Source organism: Euleptes europaea, chromosome 8 (assembly GCF_029931775.1).
Source record: "Euleptes europaea isolate rEulEur1 chromosome 8, rEulEur1.hap1, whole genome shotgun sequence".
Classification (NCBI taxonomy): Eukaryota; Metazoa; Chordata; class Lepidosauria; order Squamata; family Sphaerodactylidae; genus Euleptes; species Euleptes europaea.
In genome coordinates this window covers 35,761,315-35,782,858 of record NC_079319.1, presented here as the reverse complement: position 1 = coordinate 35,782,858, position 21,544 = coordinate 35,761,315, and the positions used below count along the sequence as shown (strand labels likewise).

General features: G+C 41.5%; 1 protein-coding gene across 1 annotated transcript in view; it reads right to left on the bottom strand.

Moving 5' to 3' along the window:
• Positions 1-1,655: 1,655 nt before the first annotated feature.
• The window catches only part of JPH1 (junctophilin 1), an 83,413-nt gene continuing 63,524 nt past the window's right edge, over positions 1,656-21,544 (bottom strand). The window contains exons 4-6 of the mRNA XM_056854556.1: positions 7,695-8,332; positions 2,583-2,678; positions 1,656-2,403 (exon numbers count right to left, since the gene is read on the bottom strand). Of these exons, the coding sequence (XP_056710534.1) occupies positions 2,598-2,678; positions 7,695-8,332 (719 nt within the window). The 3' untranslated portion in view covers positions 1,656-2,403; positions 2,583-2,597. The remainder of the gene's footprint in view (positions 2,404-2,582; positions 2,679-7,694; positions 8,333-21,544) is intronic.

The window sequence follows — 21,544 nt, the reverse complement described above, 5'->3', positions numbered from 1 at the left end:
TTTTCATTCCCTGAACAAGGAAAAGAATGCTTTATTTATATTAAAGAGAAAAGTCTTCTGCACATTAGTGACCAATTATTTTTATTAGCGCAAATACAGTTATGAAAACTGTACATTATCTATTTTGGGTTCCAGAATTATAAATAAAGAAGCTCATTAGATAAAGAGTTCATTCACATCAAGAAATTTTAAATAGACAAAGTGACATATCATTAAGTACATTGGCAGACTTATCAGCTGTCCAAAATGTAGTATACAGTATAACAACTATAAATACCTTTTTATGCAAAATACAGCTGTGCACATTTTAGAAAAATACCAACAATTTTTGATTGGAGCCTTTGTTTTTAAAAAAGCTTATAAATCATACATAAACCATACACAAATGGAACTAACATGCTCACTTAAAATTTATAAATGTTTTAAAAAGCCATAATTTTAAATAATTTAAATAAACATGTAATAATATTTAAATGTCAGTTATAAAATTAGTTTAAGGAATAACGGGTAAATTGTAGATAATAAAGAAGGTTTGTGACATCATGTCATGTTACAATTTAAAAACTTGATTCTCAATTAAGAATTTCTAGATTTAACAGCAAAACATGTTCTTTAAAAAAATAAATAGGAAAGTTGTTAAAATTTTCATTTGCTGCCTTTCCTGTTTTCTTCTCAGTTCTACACTGGTCAAAACCCGGGATTCATAACATACTTCTGCAAAAATGCCACTATGTGCCTTGCATGGCTTTGCCCCAAGCCACAAGAGCCAATCCATACCCATGTCCTTTGATGGGCTGCCCCATATAATAGCTAATGTAGTCATGAGTCTCTCTCTCTCTCTCTCTCTTGCTCTTTCTCCAATAAACCATGCAAACAACAGTAATGATAGTAATGTACAAACAGGATAAAACCCTGAAATGTATTCTTCTCTAAGAAATAAGATAAACCCAAACCCAAGCCCTTTTGAAATCCCTTTGCTTCTAAATTTTAAGATGCTGACTTTCAAAATGACCACACCATGTACAATTTTCCTATACATAAACAAGCATGCTTTTGAGTAATGAGGGGTACAGTAACTACAGTGGGGAGAAAAAAAATACATAGGTCACGTCATCAACACACACGACAGCAATTCTAATTAAGACAAATAGTCCAAAATTAAAAGTTGAGGCTTAAGTTTTAACTGGCTGAGGTAAGATTACAGACTCATTTTTAACAACATTAAAGGCATCGGACTGATAATCAGTCATTATTAACAGACTTAAATGCTCTACCTGAATGTATCCAACAAAAAGCCTGACATTTCCTTCTTTAGAAAATTAGTATTTAGTCTAAGTATTAATGAACAGCTTCCATTGTGCACTCAGGCAAGACTTCAAATGCTAGTGAATTTTTTCAGTATTGAAATAACACCCAAACCAATAATGACACAAGGCTTCTTAGACTATTTCTACCTCACTTTCCAAATATGTTCATACTACCTGATGAATCTTGCAGCATTTTAAATAATTCTGCTTGCTACTGTCACAAGGAAGATAATAAACAATGGCTTCAAACATAGTTCATATTGCCTACTAAACCTTAACGTAAAAAGACTTTACCGGCTTAGGGGAAAAAAATATGTTCTGAAGAAAGTGATCCTTCCGAGAAAAATGTACATATACACTGCACATATGCTACAGGCTTTATTTCTGACTTTCTGATGCAGGGTGAAAACTAGTCAAGTTTCCAGGCAGGTCTACATGACGATATAATGGCTGTACATAGGATTTAAATAAATAGTAATGAACAGATTCATGCATAAGCAAATGAAACACAATCTCCCAGAAAACTGCAAGGAGATCTTAAAAGCAGCAGGTAATGGAATAAGACTGGTGAGTGATGCTGCTAACTATTTCTTCTAATGAGATAGGAGTGAACACTGGAATCACTTCCACAGCAATAGAATCCTCTGACCACATTCCTCTGGCAGTCGTTTTCCCGTCTCCCCCACCAAAACCATCAGACGACAAAATAATAAGGCAGCTGTTTGCTTCCATCAACAAAAGTGCAGCTCCGTACATTACCAGTTTAGTCACACTCTCTGCTAGAACAGATGGAGTAACCAACGCACTTCACTGGTTGGGCTGCTTCAACAAGCTTGAGTGTGCCTCCGCGTGTTTTTTTCTTCCCTCCAACATGGGTGCTTGCTTCAGGTTTCAGAAGACCACAAAGCCACAAATCCTCAGCAGAGGAACTGTTCAGGCCCCTGGCTGAATTTTCCAAGTTTCATCTCTCTCTCGCGTCCCATCCTAATTCCAAGCCTCCTCTTTTCCCTGTGTCTGAACATGACTCGTGCCATTTAAAGGCTGGTGACACAACTGCTGAGAACTGTGGTTTACGCCACTAGTTGTCACGACTTCACTGAAGGATCAAAACAGTTAGATCATTAAGTAAGCATGATGAATCACGTTCAGGCATAGCGAAAATTAAAATGGGGGCAACATTAAAAATTGCAAATAATAAAGCTTTGTGATTCAGAATGGGAGAACGTTAAGCTTGGGGATGGGGGTAGAATTTTATATGAAATATACTATTCTTACCTTTCTCAATTCCAATCAAGTTAGAAAATGGACAAAAAGAATGGCTAAACCAACATTCAACAGCATTACCAGGGCAATCATGATTGAATTAGGACCCTGAAAGTGAAATAAAATGAGTTTTGATTACATTCACAAAATGTAAGTTAAAGAAAACATACTGGAACATGAATATGCTGCCTGCAAATTATATCACAACCAAAAACACAAAAACACAAGGAGCACAAAAGTCTTCCTTGTATTTTTACCACATCTCTTGTAAATAAATCAACTTGATAGCAATAGGTTTTGCACCTGATTTAAAAATTCCTCAATTTCTTTTTTGGGATGTTCCACTGAAGAGCTGTATCTTTGTATAAAATACATCAGGAAAAGTAAACACATGTGAGATTATGACCTCACAGCATTACGAATTCAAACACTGCTATAGAGGTTTTTCGAAATCATATTCAGATGAAAAGTGTGACAGGCTTCTTGGCCTCAAACCTGTCAGAACTAATTATCTATTTGTTCTACAAATACTGTAATGCAGTTTAGAGAGAGGCTACGGTCTGCTTTCATGGTAAGGTAAAAGCAGAAGTATCCCAACGTTTGTCCCTAAAAAGAAATTAAAAATGAGCAAAGTACTAAACAAACGCTTGGCCACTTTATATTTTCCCTCATTTGATGTTTACATTTTTGAATTTGAGATGGTTGTTGTATACTAGAGAAGTATGAGAAAATGAGAGGAAGACACATTCACAAATCTAAACAACCAGCTTAGGCTGAAATATATATTTTATGACTGGTGTCACAGCAAGGGGATTCTCTGAGAAGGACTATAGCTGAAGGCCATGCTTCGTTCATACAATGAGATGTTATTTGGAAAAAAAAATAGCAATATAATTTCTATGCCAGTTGCAAGGATACTCTCCTCATTTAACATATTAAAAAGGCAGGAATTTCTTCTTAGTTTCTTTTAGGTGACTAGAGATTTTATCTTAAGGAAACTGAAACTGACATACCTCAAAAAGCGAATTCTCAGGAATATGAGGTTAGCTCTCACACTAACTCCCCTATAAGCATAACAAAAATCCTAATATGGTCAGTATGACAAAGTCTTAACTTCTTAGCTGAAGTATGATGGGAGTCTAACACTGCAATCCTAAGCAAAGTTGCACACTTCTAAATCCGCTGAAGTCAACTGGTTTAGAAGAGTGCCCTGACCTGGATGGCCCAGGCTAGCCTGATCTCGTCAGATCTCAGAAGCTAAGCAGGGTCAGCCCCGGTTAGTATTTGGATGGGAGACCACCAAGGAATACCAGGGCTGCTGTGCAGAGGAAGGCACTGGCAAACCATCTCTGTTAGTCTCTTGCCATGAAAACCCCAAAAGGGGTCGCCATAAGTCGGCTGCGACTTGACAGCCTGCAAATTACACACACACAATAATGTTTAGGACTGCACAGCAAATAATGAACCTGTTCTGAAGTAGGCATGTTTACTGAGCAATATTCTATGTAAATGCCTGTCTCTTTTTAAACCATGGAATATCAACAAATGCTTTGTTTTATTCACTTACCACAGCTTCATTTTGGCAAATGAATAGGCGCAATAAAACAGAAAGGGTGCTCTTGTGGTTCAGATCAACGAATGGGGTTTATAAGACTTAGAATTATTTTAAATACCTGGCTTGACAATAGATTTTTGTTATCTTGGATTTCTTCTTTTCCCGTTCGTATTTCCTTTTGTTAGGTTTATATGTTATGAATACACGCAGGGACTACTGAAAATGGACTCAGTGTGATGACCGCCCTGCGGCAGATGATAATGTGCAATGTCAACCATCATGTTATTCTGGAGTCTGGCACGAAGAATTCCAGTAGCAGAACTGCAACTTCTAGGACACATCTGTTGTTTCATGAGAACTCTCCACATCAACTTCCAGAATGATGCGATAGTAGGTGCTACGTGTTGTGGCGATTGTCTCCAGGCAATAAGTGGCATTTGTAACATGTGCTCCTGCCCCAAAATTGAAGACTGTGGACCTCTATTTCACTATTTGTGTAACCCATACACAATTTTTCCAGATTGACTGATAAAGGTAGTCCAAGCATTGGAATTAAATTTATGGATTAAAATATAATGCTCTGCTCATTTCTCCATCAAGCAGATCAATAAATGACAGACAATTTAAAGCAAGGGAAGGAAGGACAGGGTAAACTGCTTCATGGTATATCTAAGAAACTATGAAGAGTTTCTGAGACGTTTCATTATACTAACAATCATCAAGCAAATTGCAGAGAACTTTGTTCAGTTTGTGGAATTTAACCTGACTGATTCTGGCTTTTAGAACACGAATTGTGTGATTCTGAAATGCTTCAGGGAGAAGCACCATAAATAAGGCCTCAGTGCTCTGCAATGGCTTAAAATAGAAGGGAGGCAACATTAGTCTCTCTATTCCATGACAGATTTGAACAGGTGGCATAAAGAAGCCATAATAGAAAAGCTCAGAACTGTCTCATCAGCTCTTATATAACAGTGAAACTTAACGCACAGAACAGTAAAGGGGACAAGCCTCATTAAATAGTTAATTTAGAGAGAAAAGGACTAATAAACCCTGTGTGTCTGAACAGTGATGTATCCAGTAAATATGAGGAAACTTTGTATCAAAGAAGATCTAAAAAGGCAAAATTAGGCTCTGCTACAACAGCAGTTAAAAGAGAAATCTGTAGCTCAGTAGTGGAGAACTTGCCTCCCTGAGATCGTAGTCAGCCACTGCCATTGAAATGAGATAGTTCAAGGGATCAATCATAGGACGTGGAATAAATCAGCTTCCCTTGTTCAAAAGTGACATTTATTCCCATTATTGCAAATGAGCTTTTTGCTTCAGAATACAAGTAACTACAATGCATTTTATGTAATACTTAACCAATATTTGTTAAGCCAAATAATAATTTTAATATTCCAAGAATTTAGTTCAAAATATTTTCTGGCTCTCCAGACTAATCCATCAAACCTCAGTAGATTATATCTCCAATAGCTTTGTAGTTCTCATTTCTGCAGACTGGCACACAGGATGATCTGTTTGTTCTGAAAAGGCTAAGATAAGAGGTAGAATAAGGAAGATCATATTTCTCTCCTGTGGCTCAGATGATAGTGGTGAAAAGAACTGAGGAATATCAGCAGACAGCATTATGCAAAAGCTCTATGCAAAATGGACTCTATAAGGATTTAAATCCACAGTAAATCTGTTCTGCTGCAGAAAAATAATAACATATTTATAGGAGATTCTGAAACGGAAAGACTTTCCTTTCCTTTGAAACAGTTAAACGAGAGAAGAGTTATCACATTTGCGGCACATTTCATCTCTCAATCTGAAAAGGTAAAACAAAAATGTGCACCAACAAGATGAAAAATTTTGTAATCTATACACGCATAATCTCTGGTCTAGTTTGAAATCCTGAGTTTTACCTGCCTTCCTTAATATCACTTGATCACACAATAATTGCCATGCAAATACAATTACTAGCTTAAATCCTACACTACCAGAATCAGAAGATCCCCCCCACCCCAGCAATCTCTTCTATGAGTCATGCAAGAGGTGTGTGTATGTGGGGGGGATTTCTGACAATTTCTCCTTCTGGCTCCCATCTCATGCTGCATCCCATGTTGTTTCAAGGGGCTTAGGGGGGCTGCAGTACGGGGGGAGGCAGAAATAATATCTCATGTTAATTTGTTGTGTTCGTTATTAATATAGGATCCAACCCAATGTGCCTCACAGGGCAGAACTGTCAAGAATATACTGATAATAATCAGACTGCATTGCCATACAAACACACTACGAAGAAGTTATATGTACACTTCTTCCTACATACACATGATAGCCAGGTAGGAAAAAAAACTCTTTTATTAATCTGGCCATAAAGTAAGGGCAGGATATTGTATACTTGTTTTCTCCAATACTTGTAATTATTGGCTGTGGTTATATGCTCAGGTGTTTGTGTTTCCCACAATTCTCTTTACTGTGCTGTAAAAATGAGGAGTTGGATCCTACTGCCTTTTCTGTAGGCACAGGAGGGAAGAGGAATGATAATGCCTAATACCCCTCCTTGCTGCAGCCCCTGTTCCATGGGACTTTTGTTCTATGTAAGTCCTATCATCTCTGACACATTTAGGGAGTTATCATATGGTTGGTGGGCTCCCTCTTTCACTACTGGAAAAATCTGGTAGTATCCAACCCATAATGTCTGAAACATCCCTGAGTGATTCTGTATATTATAGCAAAGTTTCCAGCTTGGATGGCTAGAGTTCATGTTTATACTCTAAATGCAATGAAGCACATGCGTTCTCCCTGGCTTATAACTCCCCCACCCCCGCACATTATCCTGCTGATTTCTCTTCCCTCCTCTTCCCTTGCATTTCTGGTCCCTACTTTCTGCTCCTGTCTGCTGATTTTCTTCCCCTAGCCTTCCTGTTGCACTCTCTTTTCTCCCCACTGCCAGCAAGAAAAGAAGACACCATCTTGGACTAGAGCTCGAACACTGCCAGACAGTCACCGCTTCCTCCCAGCAGTCCCTTGTCCCTCTAGCTCAGCCAATAGATCTTGGGGGTTACCAAGCACCAGCACTGCAGCCCAAACAGTTGTTGGTGTTGCCTCTCCTGCCTATTCCCCCACCCTTCCTGGGTGTGTGTGGCTTTGGCTGCTACCTCTAAGCAGCCCCTTCTTCTCCTGGCCCTGTCAACACATCTTGGGAACTGCTGGTAATCCTCAAGATGGTGACTGAGATTTTGCAATGGTATGCATCTTCTTTCATTTGGGATTTCAAAACCCCTTTGTCTTTTTTTTCAGATTTTTCTGCAAACCTGTGAGGCAGATCCCTAATTTTCCTAAATTAGATAGAAAGGGATCTATTTAGATTTAAACGTACTGCTTATTATTGGAATCCTAAAAGCAACAAAACTCTAAATAAGGTGGAAAATAATGAAAATATTAAACTGAACAAGCAAACACCACAAGTATCTTTGGCTGTCTGTCAAACATGAGCATCACTGGCCACTGAATGTCTAACTCACCCAAACAAAGAGGTGATAATAATTTTGGAATGTGGGCTTCATCTTTAAATCCACAGTACCTACCGAATTGACTTCTCGTTCCATTGAAGAATGGAAGTTGTTATTAGCTGGATTCTTTGGTGAAGTGAATTCAGATTTCCTTAATGATTCTTTGGCATCTAAATGAAGCCCAGATCTGACAGGGCTTGGCTTCGGAGATGGTGTTACTAGTGCAAGTGCTGAAGATGATGGGTTGGCATGGTCCTCGTCTTCCCCAAGCTCATATGGATACAATGTTGGATTCATTTTCACATAGTAGCCATGATAATGATCATGAAACTCCCCTTTATCCTTGCTGGTAGGATTGTTGCGGGGTGAGAGCTTTGGCTGTTGTTTAACCAATATTTCCGCTTTCACAGGTGATTTCAAAGGAAAAGGCTTGTTAACTATAGGCATTGTATTATCACTGGTTGTATCATTTTTTTCTTGAATGAGTCTTTGTGAGGTGGAATTCTGCTTTTTGACTTGTTTTGCAGGAGAAGGCTCAGCAGAGCGCTGAGGACTCTGCCTTGGGCTCTCTTCTGGGGTTCCAGGAGGCGTAGTTCCTTTTCGATAAAAATGAGGAGACTCTTTTGGTGAAGGTGGTTTTTCTGGAGCTTTTTCTTCAGGGTTTTCCTTAACATCCATACCCTCTTGAAATTTTTGCTTTATATAATCAGGGCCTGAAACAATTAAAACAAGAATTTGCTCAAATTATTGCAGGATGTATCAGTTGCATTTTTCATCTGATGCTTTTATCCCCCCCCCCCCCCCGGTGTTTTGCAACTATGGTAGTTTACTATTGGATTCACCAGCCTAATTTTTTTCTTTAGAGTACATGAAATAAAATCAGATTTAGTTCAATACTGGGGGTGTTATTTTTGTGCAGTTCTTTACAAACACGGTTTTTACAATCCCACTGTTTCCCTACTTCGTGAACTTTGTCGTGAGTGAACTTTGTCACTGTACACACATGCCTTACACCAGAATTTATATTCTGAATCAAGATCAACCAGCAGGACCAGAGATCCTGTTCACACTATTTCATCCCAGAAAGGAAAAGGTAAACCAATTCTGACAGGATAGTTCCATATGTGTATCCTTTCAAAAATAGAAAAGAGCAAGAGTCCAGTAGCACCTTAAAGACTAACAAAAATATTTTCTGGTAGGGTATGAAGAAGTGAGCTGTGGCTCACGAAAGCTCATACCCTACCAGAAAATATTTTTGTTAGTCTTTAAGGTGCTACTGGACTCTTGCCCTTTTCTACTACTGCAGACAGACTAACACGGCTACCCACTGTGAATTTCCTTTCAAAATGTGAGCCATGAATGCCAAGTGTTATGTCGGGAGAGCCCTTCAAAGAAGTGAAATGAGGACACCACTGAAACAGAACTTCAGAATAGCACCTCCAGTGCTTTTAAACTACAACTTTTCACTATCTGAAATTGTCCTTCTGGTGACATATTCAAATTGCAAAATCGGCTTTTTTGTGTTGGTTGGTTCTAGAAGAAAAATTACACATCTGTTATGGCTTCCTTGAATTTTTTTCAGCTTGCCTGCATCTTTCCAGTACTGAAGTGCCCAGTTCCCAATGCAATGCCCATAGACATCTGCAAACGATGGACTATCACCTTGCTTCTCCATTACGTTCTTCCTTTGCATACACAGCCTAAAATAGCATTAGCACTTCTGCTGCTGTATCGCATTTCAAATACATGGGCTGAGCCTGCAGGGTTTGGCAGTTCACTTCAATGGGTGCAGGATCAGGTCTCTGATCTAATTTGCTGACTCCTATCACCTCTAAGTTTGTTTCACAGCATTTCTTTTGATCAAGTTTCTTCCTTCCACTTAGATTTATTCTTTTCTATTTTCTCAGCTTGCCATTATAAGACAGATTCTGCAACCTCTACCTTTTTGAAACGACAGCACGCACGAAAAAGGGCCTAAACTCTTAGGCAATTATTCTTTAGTCACAAAGAATATTTCTAATTCCAGTTGTACTTCTATGTATCCCCAAGAACACTAACTGGAACTAGAAGAATTCCAGAAGACAGGATTACTATCTTAAAGACAGCCCATCTAATTTTATCTTGTATTTCAATCTTCAGCTAATTATTTTACATAGTTTTAATAACACATTTTTTAAAAGAAGAATTGGTTTTTATATGCCGACTTTCTCTACTACTTAAGGCAGAATCAAACTGGCTTACAGTCACCTTCCCTTCCCCACAACAGACACCCTGTGAGATAGGTGAGGCTGAGAGCTGTGACTAGCCCAAGGTCACCCAGCTGGCTTCATGTGTAGGGGTGGGGAAACAAATCCAGTTCACCAGATTAGCCTCCACCGCTCATGTGGAGGAGTGGGGAATCAAACCTGGTTTTCCAGATCAGAGTCCACTGCTCTTAACCACTACATCAAAAAGTAACTTCTTTTAAAAAACCTTTAAACTTTACTTATAATAAAAATATACCATTACAACAAATAATTAATTCACAGTGGGTAGCCGTGTTAGTCTGCCTGCAGTAGTAGAAAAGAGCAAGAGTCCAGTAGCACCTTAAAGACTAACAAAAATAAGTGAGCTGTGGCTCACGAAAGCTCATACCCTGCCAGAAAATATTTTTGTTAGTCTTTAAGGTGCTACTGGACTCTTGCTCTTTTCTACTACTAACAAATAATTAATATATACATAGAAATGTTACACTTGGCATAAATCATATACATTAATTACATAGCCTTGTGAACTTAGGCAGATCATGAGAGGGAGGGCAGGAAGGGTTGCATCAGTGTTCGGCTCTCTTGGCCCTTTCTTACATGCCCAGAGAAATGCTCAATGTTGGTGGTTAAAATGCCTTGGGTCAGGAAGCAATTTTCCTCCAGGCCAGATTGGGCAGGAATCCTGGAGGGTTTTTTCCCCATCTTCTGGGCATGGAGTAGGGGTCATTGGGTTGTGTGTGTGTGTGGGGAGGTACTGTAGTTGTGAATTTCCTGCATTGTGCAGGGGGTCGGACTAGGTGACCCTGGTGGTCCCTTCCAATTCTATGATTCTAAATGAATAATAATATCACTCCAAATATCTACACTCTGAAATGTTTGAAAAGCCGTTTATTTATATAGGTCAAATAGAATTTTAAATTTTTTACTGATCAGTCTTTTCTATATCCTACAAAAAATTAGTCTAGCAGTTGTTATCAGGTATAAAGTTTATCCTTAGAGTCAGAGTTAACAATATGAAGAAGAGAACATCCAGAATACACAGAACTAAATGTCATTTCCTATACTCTACTAGCCTCTGATTACCCTTAGGTTCTTGTCCCAGAAAAACAATTCATAGGGAAAACCACAGAAATAATCCCTAGTTTTAAAGATCAGTAAATGAAATAAACATCTTCAGCACCAGCCACAGCCAGTCTGGTGTAACGGTTGGATTTGGGAGACCCAGATTCAAATCCCCACTTTGACACAGAAGTTCATGGAGTGACTTTTGGGACAGTCCCTCTCTCGCAGCATAACCTACCTCACAGGATTGTGTTGTGAGGATAAAATGGGGAAAGGAAGGACAAGCTAAAGCTGGAGGGCGAGAGATTCAAAATAGATAAAAGGAAGTATTTTTTCACACAACGCATAGTTAAATTGTGGAACTCCCTGCCCCAGGATGAGGTAATGGCTGCCAGCTTGGATGGCTTTAAGAGGAGGGGAGTGGACATATTCATGGAGGAGAGGTGTATTCATGGCTATTAGTTAGAATGGATACTAGTCATGCTGCATACCTATTCTCTCTAGTATCAGAGGAGAATGCCTATTATTTTGGGTGCAGTGGAACACGGGCACGATGGTGCTGCTGCAGTCTTCCTGTTTGGGGGCTTTCTGGTTGGCCACTGTGTGAACAGACTGCTGGACTTAATGGGCCTTGGTCTGATCCAGCAGGGCCTTTCTTATGTTCTTATGTTTTGGATCCCCATTGGCAAGAAAAGAGGAGTATCAGTTATATTATATCTGATAGTCAGGTGTGGCCTAATCTGCAGATACTCGAATTTGCGGATTGGGGCCACAATGACACAAAACAGATACTTCTGCAAACTTGGTGGGATTCTCCCCCCCGCATCTGCAGAAAATTCTGAAAACCCATGCGAGGCGGGCCTGAAGCACCACATGAGGTGAGGGAGGCAGCACCCAGTCAACTAACCAGGCTGCTTCTTCCTCCCTCTTTCCCTCCCCCCCTTTGCAAGGGCAGGGCAAGCAGTCTGTCTCTTCCTTTCTCCCTCCCTCCTTGGTGGGGGGGACAGGGCCAGGGTGGACCCTTTTCCAGGGTGTTTCACTCCCAGTCGGCCCTTGTTCACAGAGTTGTTCTGAGAATAATATGGAGAAGAGGAAAATTAAGTAAGCTGCTTTGAGTCTCCACTGTGGAGAAAGGTGGGCTATAAATGAATCAAATAAATAATAAATATAACTGAAGATATAAATATAACTGAAGATGATGTGGGAGCAGGTAAAGGTTAGATTAGTGGGTGAATGAGAAGGAAGCAGAGAAGGGGAAGGATGGGGGGTTGCCAGGTGCAGTGAAAGAGGCAATAGCATGGGGAAGGTGAGACAAGGGAAAATGGGGTGCCCCTCCCAAGTCCTTGCAGGATCCCCACTGTCCAACTGGGCCCACTCTGACAAACTGGTACTGCACAACTGGGCCATAGTTTTCCCAGATGGAGAGTACTAGGGGTAGGGAAGTGTGGAAAACTAAATATGGGGAGGAGATAAAGGTAGGCTGGTTGGTGAATGGGAAGGAGAGAAGGAGGCAGGAAAGGGGGAGAGGCTATGGAGCTGTCAAGGAAGGGAAAGGGGGAGAAGGGAAATGAGATGTACCTCACAAGTTCTTGTAGGGTCCTGCTTGTAAATATCTAAATAACTAAATAATTGCTTCTGTAAAAACAACATTAGTGGAAGGTATCTATTAATCATACAACTCGTTATCTCCATGGGAAACATAACTGGGATACAAGCATGCTAAAGAGTACTACTGCTTTTACTCAAACTGTTGGAAAAACTGGTCCCAGCGCAGGTAGGTTTGAGATCGATGTTGCTCTAATCCTCTGTAACAGTACTGCAACACTGTTTGTGATACAGTTTGAAGAGGCAGGAAATTCCTTGCATGTGATCTGATGATGCACAATGCATGTACAGCAGGAACAGCTTACTTTCAGGCTTTACATATCAACATCACATACTTAGTTTTGCAGCTGGAATTAGATTAGGAAAGGTAGTAGTTATCCTTGCTTTGCATCAGTACCAAGCAAATGAACAGGATATCTGTACATCTGCCTGCGCTCTTGGTTTTACACAACAGGAAAGCACAAACAAGCACACACATCTACACACACACACACGGAACAGAGAGCCAGCATGGTGTAATGGTTAGTGTGTCAGACTAAAATCTAGAAATCCCAGGTTCAGATCCTCACTCATGCCATGGAAGCTTGCTGGGTGACCTTGGGCTAGTCACTCTCTCTCTCAGCCTAACCTACCTTACATGGTTGTTGTGAAGATGAAATGGAGAAGAGGAGAATAATGTAAGCCGCTTTGGGCCCCCACTGGGGAGAAAGGTAGGATATAAGTAAATCAGATACCTTCCTTTCTTGGTTAGCTCTGTAACAAAAGCAGAAAGACTTTATCCCTATCAGCTATGTAGTCTAGAGTGGGCAGAAACTGCATCATTGAGGCATTAAGGACAGGATGTACTGTATCATCATATGTGATCCCCAAAATAAACACCATATGGAACATTCTCACTGCAGAATGTTGTGGTGCCCTATTTGTACTGAATTATATATTTTTTTCCTTTAGAAACTGAAACTTTTGCTTTAACTCCAGATAATCTCAATCCAGACAAAATAGAGGTGCCGCTACTGGTTAAACGGGGTTGGTAAACTCAAGGCATTTTGTCACCAAAAGCTACCGTATATACTCGCGTATAAGCCGAGTTTTTCAGGCCCAAAAATGGGCTGAAAAAGCCGCCCTCGGCTTATACGCGGGTCAATAAGGGAGGAGGGAGGAGGGAGGGGGGAAACTTACCGCCGCCGCCGCCGCTGCCTGGCCCGTGCCGCTTCCTGCCGCCGGGAGCGGCCTGGGGCAGCCTCCTGCAGCCGCAGGATGGCTGCCCCGGCCCCCCGGCACCCCCGCCATTTTTTTCGGGCGGGAGGGGCCTTGGGCAGCCTCCTGCAGCCGCAGGATGGCTGCCCCGGCCCCCAGCGCCATTTTTCCCGGGCGGGAGGGGCCTTGGGCAGCCTCCTGCAGCTGCAGGATGGCTGCCCCGGCCCTTCCCGCCCCCCCCGCCATTTTTTTGGGCGGGAGGGGCCTTGGGCAGCCTCCTGCAGCCGCAGGAAGGCTGCTCCGGGTCCCCCTGGGCCTCGCCGCCGCTTCCTCCCGCTGGGAGCGGCCTGGGGCAGCCTCCTGCAGCCGCAGGAAGGCTGCCCAGGCCCCCCCCGGGCCGCGCCGCCGCCGGATTCTCACCGCTGGAGAGCCTTTCAGGTAAGCCTGCGGGGGGGGGGAGGGGTTATAAGCCGACCCTCGGCTTATACGCGGGTGCCTAATTTTTCCCCATTTTTGGGGAGAAATTAGGCACCACGGCTTATACGCGGGTCGGCTTATACACGGGTATATACAGTAAGTACAATTTTGCCCCCCCCCAACCTACTGTTACTCTCTAAAAAAGACAACATGGGTTCAACATGGGTTATCTTTTACTATTTTTGAACAGAATTGTTATGTTACCCCCATAGTTTACAATGTTTAAGTCTTCATATATCCATTCGTGCGGTTATATTTGTTGAATGAGGATTCACTTCATCCATATGATAAAACAGGCTCTAGCTAGGAATGCTTCTGCTAAAATAAAGCTACTTAATGCTATCTACATTGGCTGCCTACTTGCTTTCAGATCAAATTAAAGGTGTCGTTGTTACCTACAAGTAAACAGACACAGTACATGGCCTGAGACTAGGGTTGCCAACCTCCAGGTGGTGGCTGGAGATCTCCCACTAATACAACTGATCTGCAGGCGAAAGAGATCAGCTCACTTGGAGAAAATAGCCACTTTGTAAGGTGGACTCTATGGCATTATACCCCCTTGAAGTCTCTCCTCTCCCCAAACCCTGCCCTCCTTAGGCTCTTCCCCCCAAATATTCAGCTATTTCCCAACCCGGAGCTGGCAACCCTACCTGGGATCCATACACTGGAAAGTTTAGATTTTCTCAGGCCTTTCTTTTGGGGGCCTAACTACATGATACACATTTCCCAGGTACTTTCCCTAAGGTCCAGTCAACAGACGTGGTCTGGGAGTTCTGTGGTTTCCAGGCATTTACAGGCCTGATTCAGACTGGGACCACAGTATACAGGGAAGGGAGACTTAACAAATCCCTCTGCAATGTTAATGGTCCTGGAGAGCCACTATGTGCCACGCTGGAGAAACTTTACATGTACTGATGGGCTACATGTTTCCTTAATGAAGCAACAGCTGTTTCAGGTCAGGAAAATGACATGAGGGTGACGTGGGCTTACCCTCTTCGGGCATGCTGCAGTCCTGATCCAAATTTATTTATTTTGCTGCATTTATACCCCACTTTTTTCCTGAACAGGGACCTCAAGTGGCTCACAAAGGTCTCCTCTCCTCCATTTTATCCTCATAACAACTCTATGAGTGCAGAAGGTTAACTGGGGGGAGTAGATGAGTGTGTGGTTGGGCCAGAGTCACTCAGTAAGCTTCTATGGCAGAGTGAGAATTTGAAACTGCGGTCTCCTAAATACTATCCCAATATTCTAACTACTAATCCATGCTGTTTCTTGGATCAGGCCTACATGCTCTTGGGAAGCATGGCCCTGCTCTGTTTGTCACCATTTCAAATGCACGGTAGGTGAGCACCAGAGACTAATGCTTTTCTGTCACATTGTGAAACCTGTAGAACTACCTACAAAAGCTTGCCTGGAACCAAAATTTGAGGTACTTCAGCTGCTAGGTAAAGATATTTTTTTTATTTCCTTTTGTTGAGCCAAATCCTCTTGATCACTTTAGCCTACTGTCTTCAATGTTTTTCAGCATTGTGCTCTCAGCTTGCTAAGGTATATGCTGCTGTTCTATGTTCCTGCGGTTATATTTTCCCTGTCTTATCAAATCTCTGCCTTTTTATTTTATATGAGGTAGTTTTATCATTTTAATTTTTTGAGTGCCACGAGAACACTGTATCGTGATGCTGGATATAAATAATTCTAAGTAAATAAATAACCAGGCATTACTGTAGTCAAAATGTACCAACTAAGTGAAATGAATGCTTTAGTTTGTTAGTTACCAAGGCATTTAAAAAGGGGCACGCACAATCTTTGAGAGCAGAACACAGAACTCCCTGTACTGTTGGTCTTTTTCTTCACACTGTCTGCTGATAGTGTGTCATCAGACAAACAGAGTGGAGAAAGAAAACACAGAAGTACTGGGATGCCTGTTCAAGATAACGTTGAAGAAGTTAAAAACAAAAAAACACAAAAACACATTACAGCAATACAACTGGAAATACTTCCTGCTAAACAAATATTCCTGAAGAAGAGTATATGCTAAAATGAGTAATATATCGGGTATCTAAAAACACTTATCTTGATTTTTTTGTGGACTTTTGGGTTCTATGTCCGTCTGGTTTGTCCTTTTGGTGGAAACATAGATCTGTACTTTTTCATTCCTAGGGGTTTCCTCCCTCTATTGTTATTACAAGAAAATAGTTTCAGGAATCCTATAAACCAAGCGCCCTCATTTGGATTGCTCAGGCTAGCCCGATCTTGTCAGATCTCAGAAGCTAAGCAGGGTCAGCCCTGGCTAGTATTTGGATGGGAGACCACCAAGGAGGTCTAAGGTTGCTACACAGAGGCAGACAATAGCAAGCCAGTTCTGTTTGTCTCTTGCCTTGAAAACCCTATGTGTTCACCATAAATTGGCTGCGACTAGGTGGCACTTTCCCCCGTAAATAAAATGGCTATTTATACTTTTATGTAAATAAACACTATAAAGCAGTGATCCAAAAGCAGTGGCTCCCACTTGCTTCTTCTGTAAAGCAATGAGCCTATCCTAGATTTCATCCATGTCATTGGAGCAGGAAGTACTTCAGAAGACTCCACGAGGCACCACCCTCGATCTGCAGGGAGTGCCCATTTAGAAACAGAAACCTACCAACATTCTGCAACTGCCATTTTTGTGATTGGTCCTTCCTCTCTCAATAGACATTTTGTGTAGCACCTATTACCCTTTCTCAAAATTTGAAAGGTGCCCCCAGGGTAAGCAAGGTTAGGGTTCCCTGAATCGAAGGTAGGCCTCTCTAGTCATCCAAGCTCTTCTGGTAACAGAACAAACTGAGAAATGGACAGTTAATTTACTACAGGTCCTGTGACTACAGGTCCAGATGTTTTAATCATTCAGAGTTGCTGTCTTCCTGCCCAATATCTGCTTAAATAACCTGAATTTCACATGAACTGTTTCCTCTACCTGTTTGTCAGACACACCACAGAAACATAAAAGTGGTTATTTGAGTAGCATGTATTAAAGAACAATGACAGCCTGAAAATGAGTCAGTATTTTCATATCATGAAAATACTGACAGACTGTAAAAGCAATAGGACTGTGTATCATATCTGTTTCACTACATAACTGAAGAACACACACAGAGGGGAAAGCCCTCACCAAACAAAGAAACACTCTGGGTGTCAACACACAAAAAGAGATGTCTTTAAAATAAACAAATGTAGCTCAGTCAATATAGCACAAGAACCCTTTTCACAGACAGACCTTGTAAGCAAGGTTTCAATTAAGAACAAATATTTATGACAGTTATAAACAGAGATTTATAATAAAGATGCTGAACATGCTCTGGTAATACTGCCATACAGAAGCTTCTAATTCCCCTTGTCCTTGCTTGTTTCAAAGGACTGGTAGAGGAAAGATGGGAAAGTACTGTCAATTGCATTTTATCTGAGTGCTTTTCTTGAAGACTTTGTTTTCTGAAAGAAAAAGAACTCTACATTCATAGCTTCACAGAACACCCCCCCCCACACACACACACCAATAGTTTACTGGTGTGGTTTCTCTCTGCTTTTAGCTAGAGCAAAATGTTTCTACAGCCTGACACATCACAGATCTTGGTTTTCCCATTGAAGGCTAAATATCTTGCAAAGAGGAGCTCTGAGTCCTTAGTATAATCTGATGTGGAAGCATATACCTCCAGGTATATATGCTGAGAGGTATATGCTTTCACGTCACCTATATGTGGATGACACTCAGCTCTATTTTGCGCTTTTGGCTGATCCCAGGGAGGGTGCAGAAACCCTGAACTGGTGCCTGGAGGCAATTTGAGGGTGGATGAGGGCTAATACATTGAATCTAATAAAATAGAAGTGCCGCCAGTGAGCAAAAAGTCTCACCGAGACTTCTTGTGTCACCCATTCTGGATGAGATTGCACTCTCCTTGAAGAATAGGCCTATATTTTGGGGGTACTCCTAAACCCAGGCCTACTTCTGGATAAGCAGGTGGCAGCTGTGGCCAGGTATGCCTTTTACCAGCTTTGACTGGTTAGCCAGCTGCTGCCTTTCCTGGGCAGAAATGATGTGGCCACTAGATTACACAACTGCAATATACTCTATGTGAGGTTGCCCTTGAAAAGCGTTTGGAAGGACCTTATGAAACTACCTGACCACTCTTCTGAGGCTCTGCTTTGGGTACCCCTACCTTTTGAAATTAAGCTGGTGACAACCTGGGAAAAGGTCTTTACTGTTTGGGGCACCAAAACCTCTGGAACTCTCCCCCCAGGGAGACTCATCTATCCCCTTTTGTGACTGTCTTCTACCAACTAGTGAATAGTTTTTGTTTTAGCTAGTGTTCCCCCAGTGATCCCTCCTTCTTGCCCTATATTTTGTTTTTGTATGTGTATTTTAGCTTTGGTTTTAATTGTTTTAATGATGTGTTTGCATTTGGTTTCAATGGTATTTTTAAGATTTGTTTTCATGATGTATGTTTTAAATCTGTTAGCTGCATTGGTGGTCCTGATCAGGGCAAAAAGGCTGGGTATAAATGATGCATATATAAGTGGTGCAGAGTGGTAAACTGCAGTACTGCAGTCAAAGCTCTGCTCACAACCTGCGTTCAATCCTGAAGGAAGTCGGTTTCATGTAGCCGGCTCAAGGTTGACTCAACCTTCCATCTTTCTGAGGTTGGTAAATTGAGTACCCAGCTTGCTAGGGGTAAAGTGTAGACACCTGGGGAAGGCAATGGAAAACCACCCCATAAACGTAGTCTGCCTGGTAAATGTTGTGATGTCATGTTACCCCATGGGTCAGTAATGACCCAGTGCTTGCACAGGGGATTACATTTGCCTTTTAAAATGTAAAAGTATAAACCCTTTGGGAAAGATAATGATGGCTATTGCTTGGGCAAAGAGCTTTGTGAACTGTATGGAGAGGCATGAGCAGACATATTATACAGCTGCAAATCTAGACTCTGGCCAACGTGAAGTAAGCAAAATACACAGAGGTGTTTTTAGAAATTAGTGATTGCCACAAGTGCCACTGACCAACGCCACCAGTTATTCCTTCTAAAATACACCCATACCTATGCTTAAGTATGAAATTATTTATGCTATTCTCCACTGTACCATGGAAACTTGGGCCACTCACACACTATTGGCCTAAACAACCACACAAGGTTGTTATGAGGATAAAAAGAAGCAGAGCTGCTTAGTTCTGCACTGGGCAGAAAGGCAGGGTATAAATAATGTAAATAAATATATTTTATCTGATTCTATACAAGCCTGATAATCTTCTTCTAACCAAATCTAATATTTTATAGTGTAGAAGCATTTGCACTTACAAAAATTAAAATAAATTGGTTGAATCCTACCATTACATTCAGCCACTGAATGGCATATTTCACTTGTAAGATATGTTATCCTTAGCTTAAAGCAGTTGTACACTGTAAATATTTGTCTACACTCCTGTTTAATTGTTGACTATTGTACAGTTACTTCTGAAAAGCTGAAATTTGTACTCCATCCTCCAATAGTTCAAACAACTGAACTGTGAGAAATAAATGTGTACTTATTTCTGTGGAATAGTTTTTTCCTTTGATATTCTGTAGCTGAAGCATCTGAAGCACTTTACAAACAATATGTGGTGACATCTGCAGTGGAAAAGATGTTACCTATTATTCCTGAAGCGGCAGATTTTTCTGTTAAATCTCTGGCAAATTCAGCTTCAATATAGCAAAGGGCACATTTATTTCACAAGTAAAAGTACTTAACTGAAGTCTGTCCTTAACGTTCATCAACCCTCTGTTATTAATAGGCTTGCCAATTGCCCAGTGGGAATGGGCAAAAGCCAGGGGGAGGGGAAGGTGCGTGACGTGCGTGCGACCCATGCAATGTGCCAGCTTCGCTTTCGGGTTTACTCGGAAGTGCTGTAGAGACTCTAGCACCCTCCGCAGAAACTCTATGAAAATCAGAGTTTTGGTGGAGATTGCTAGATTGCCTGCATCACTTCCGGGTAAACCCAGAAGTGATGTTGGTGCATCGTGTGGGGTGCGTGTGTGTGTCGTGCACCCCTAGCCATGCCCCCACAAAGCTCCCACTGGTGGAGCAAAGGGACCTGATAACCCTAATTATTAATTAGAAAGAAATAGTCGTATAAATCAAGGGCCCTGACCTGGATAGCCCAGCCTGGCCCAATTTAATCAGATCTGGAAACTCAACAGGGTCAGGCCTGGTTAGTACTTGGATGGGAGATCACGAAGGAAGTCCAAGGTTGCTACATAGAGGCAGGCAATGGTAAATGATGTCTGTTTGCCTCTTGCCTTAAAAACCCTATGGGATCGCCATAAGTTGGTTGTGACTTAAAAGCACTTTCCACCATCACCAAATGTGTTAAATATACGTGACTAATAAAAACTACTAGCTAGAGGGCCTCCTGTCAAGAAAATGACCAGTTTGCCTTGAGCAGACAAAATGTGCACCTATAGGAAGAAGAAGAAAAAGGGTTGGTTTTTATATGCCGACTTTCTCTACCACTTAAGGGAGAATCAAACCAGCCTACAATCTCCTTCCCTTCCCCTTCCCACAACAGAAACCCTGTGAGGTAGACAGAGCTGAGAGAGCTCTAAGAGAGCTGTAACTAGCCCAAGGTTACACAGCAGGCTTCATGTGGGGGAGTGGGGAAACCAACCTGGTTCACCAGATTAGCATCCACCGTTCATGTGGAGGAGTGGGGAATCAAACCCGGTTCTCCAGATTAGAGTCCTCCACTCCAAATCACTGCTCTTAACCACTACACCATGCTGGAGAGGAGAAAGATGTAAGCCACTTTGGGTGCCCATTGGGGAGAAAGGGCAAGGCATAAATGGATTAAATAACTAAACAAATGCATTACACTTTATGCATTGCAGCCTCCAATTCTGCAGAGATGGCTGAACACCATCTCAGTACCTATCAAAAAAATGCAGATTCCACAAATTGTAAAACTCAGCCCATTTAAATGAACAAAACAGTCTGGTGTGATCTTTTAGTATTAGGAGGTGAAATTGATACACTGGTTTCACACCCTTCTTCACAAGCTGCAAAGTTGAATCCACTTCCCCTCACCCAACTCCTTTTACTGACGCTTTGAGAAGTTTGCTTGGAGTTTGGGTGATATGTTCCTGTCTTCCAGTGCTCTCTTCAAGCTCAGCACTGGAAAACTGAAAGAGCTGCCCAGCTGCTTAGGCCCCTTTTCTATCATCATGCTAGTCATGATGCATACCTATTCCCTCCAGGATCAGAGGAGCATGCCTATTATATTAGGTGCTTTGGAACACAGGCAGGATGCTGCTGCTGCAGTCGCCTTGTTTGTGG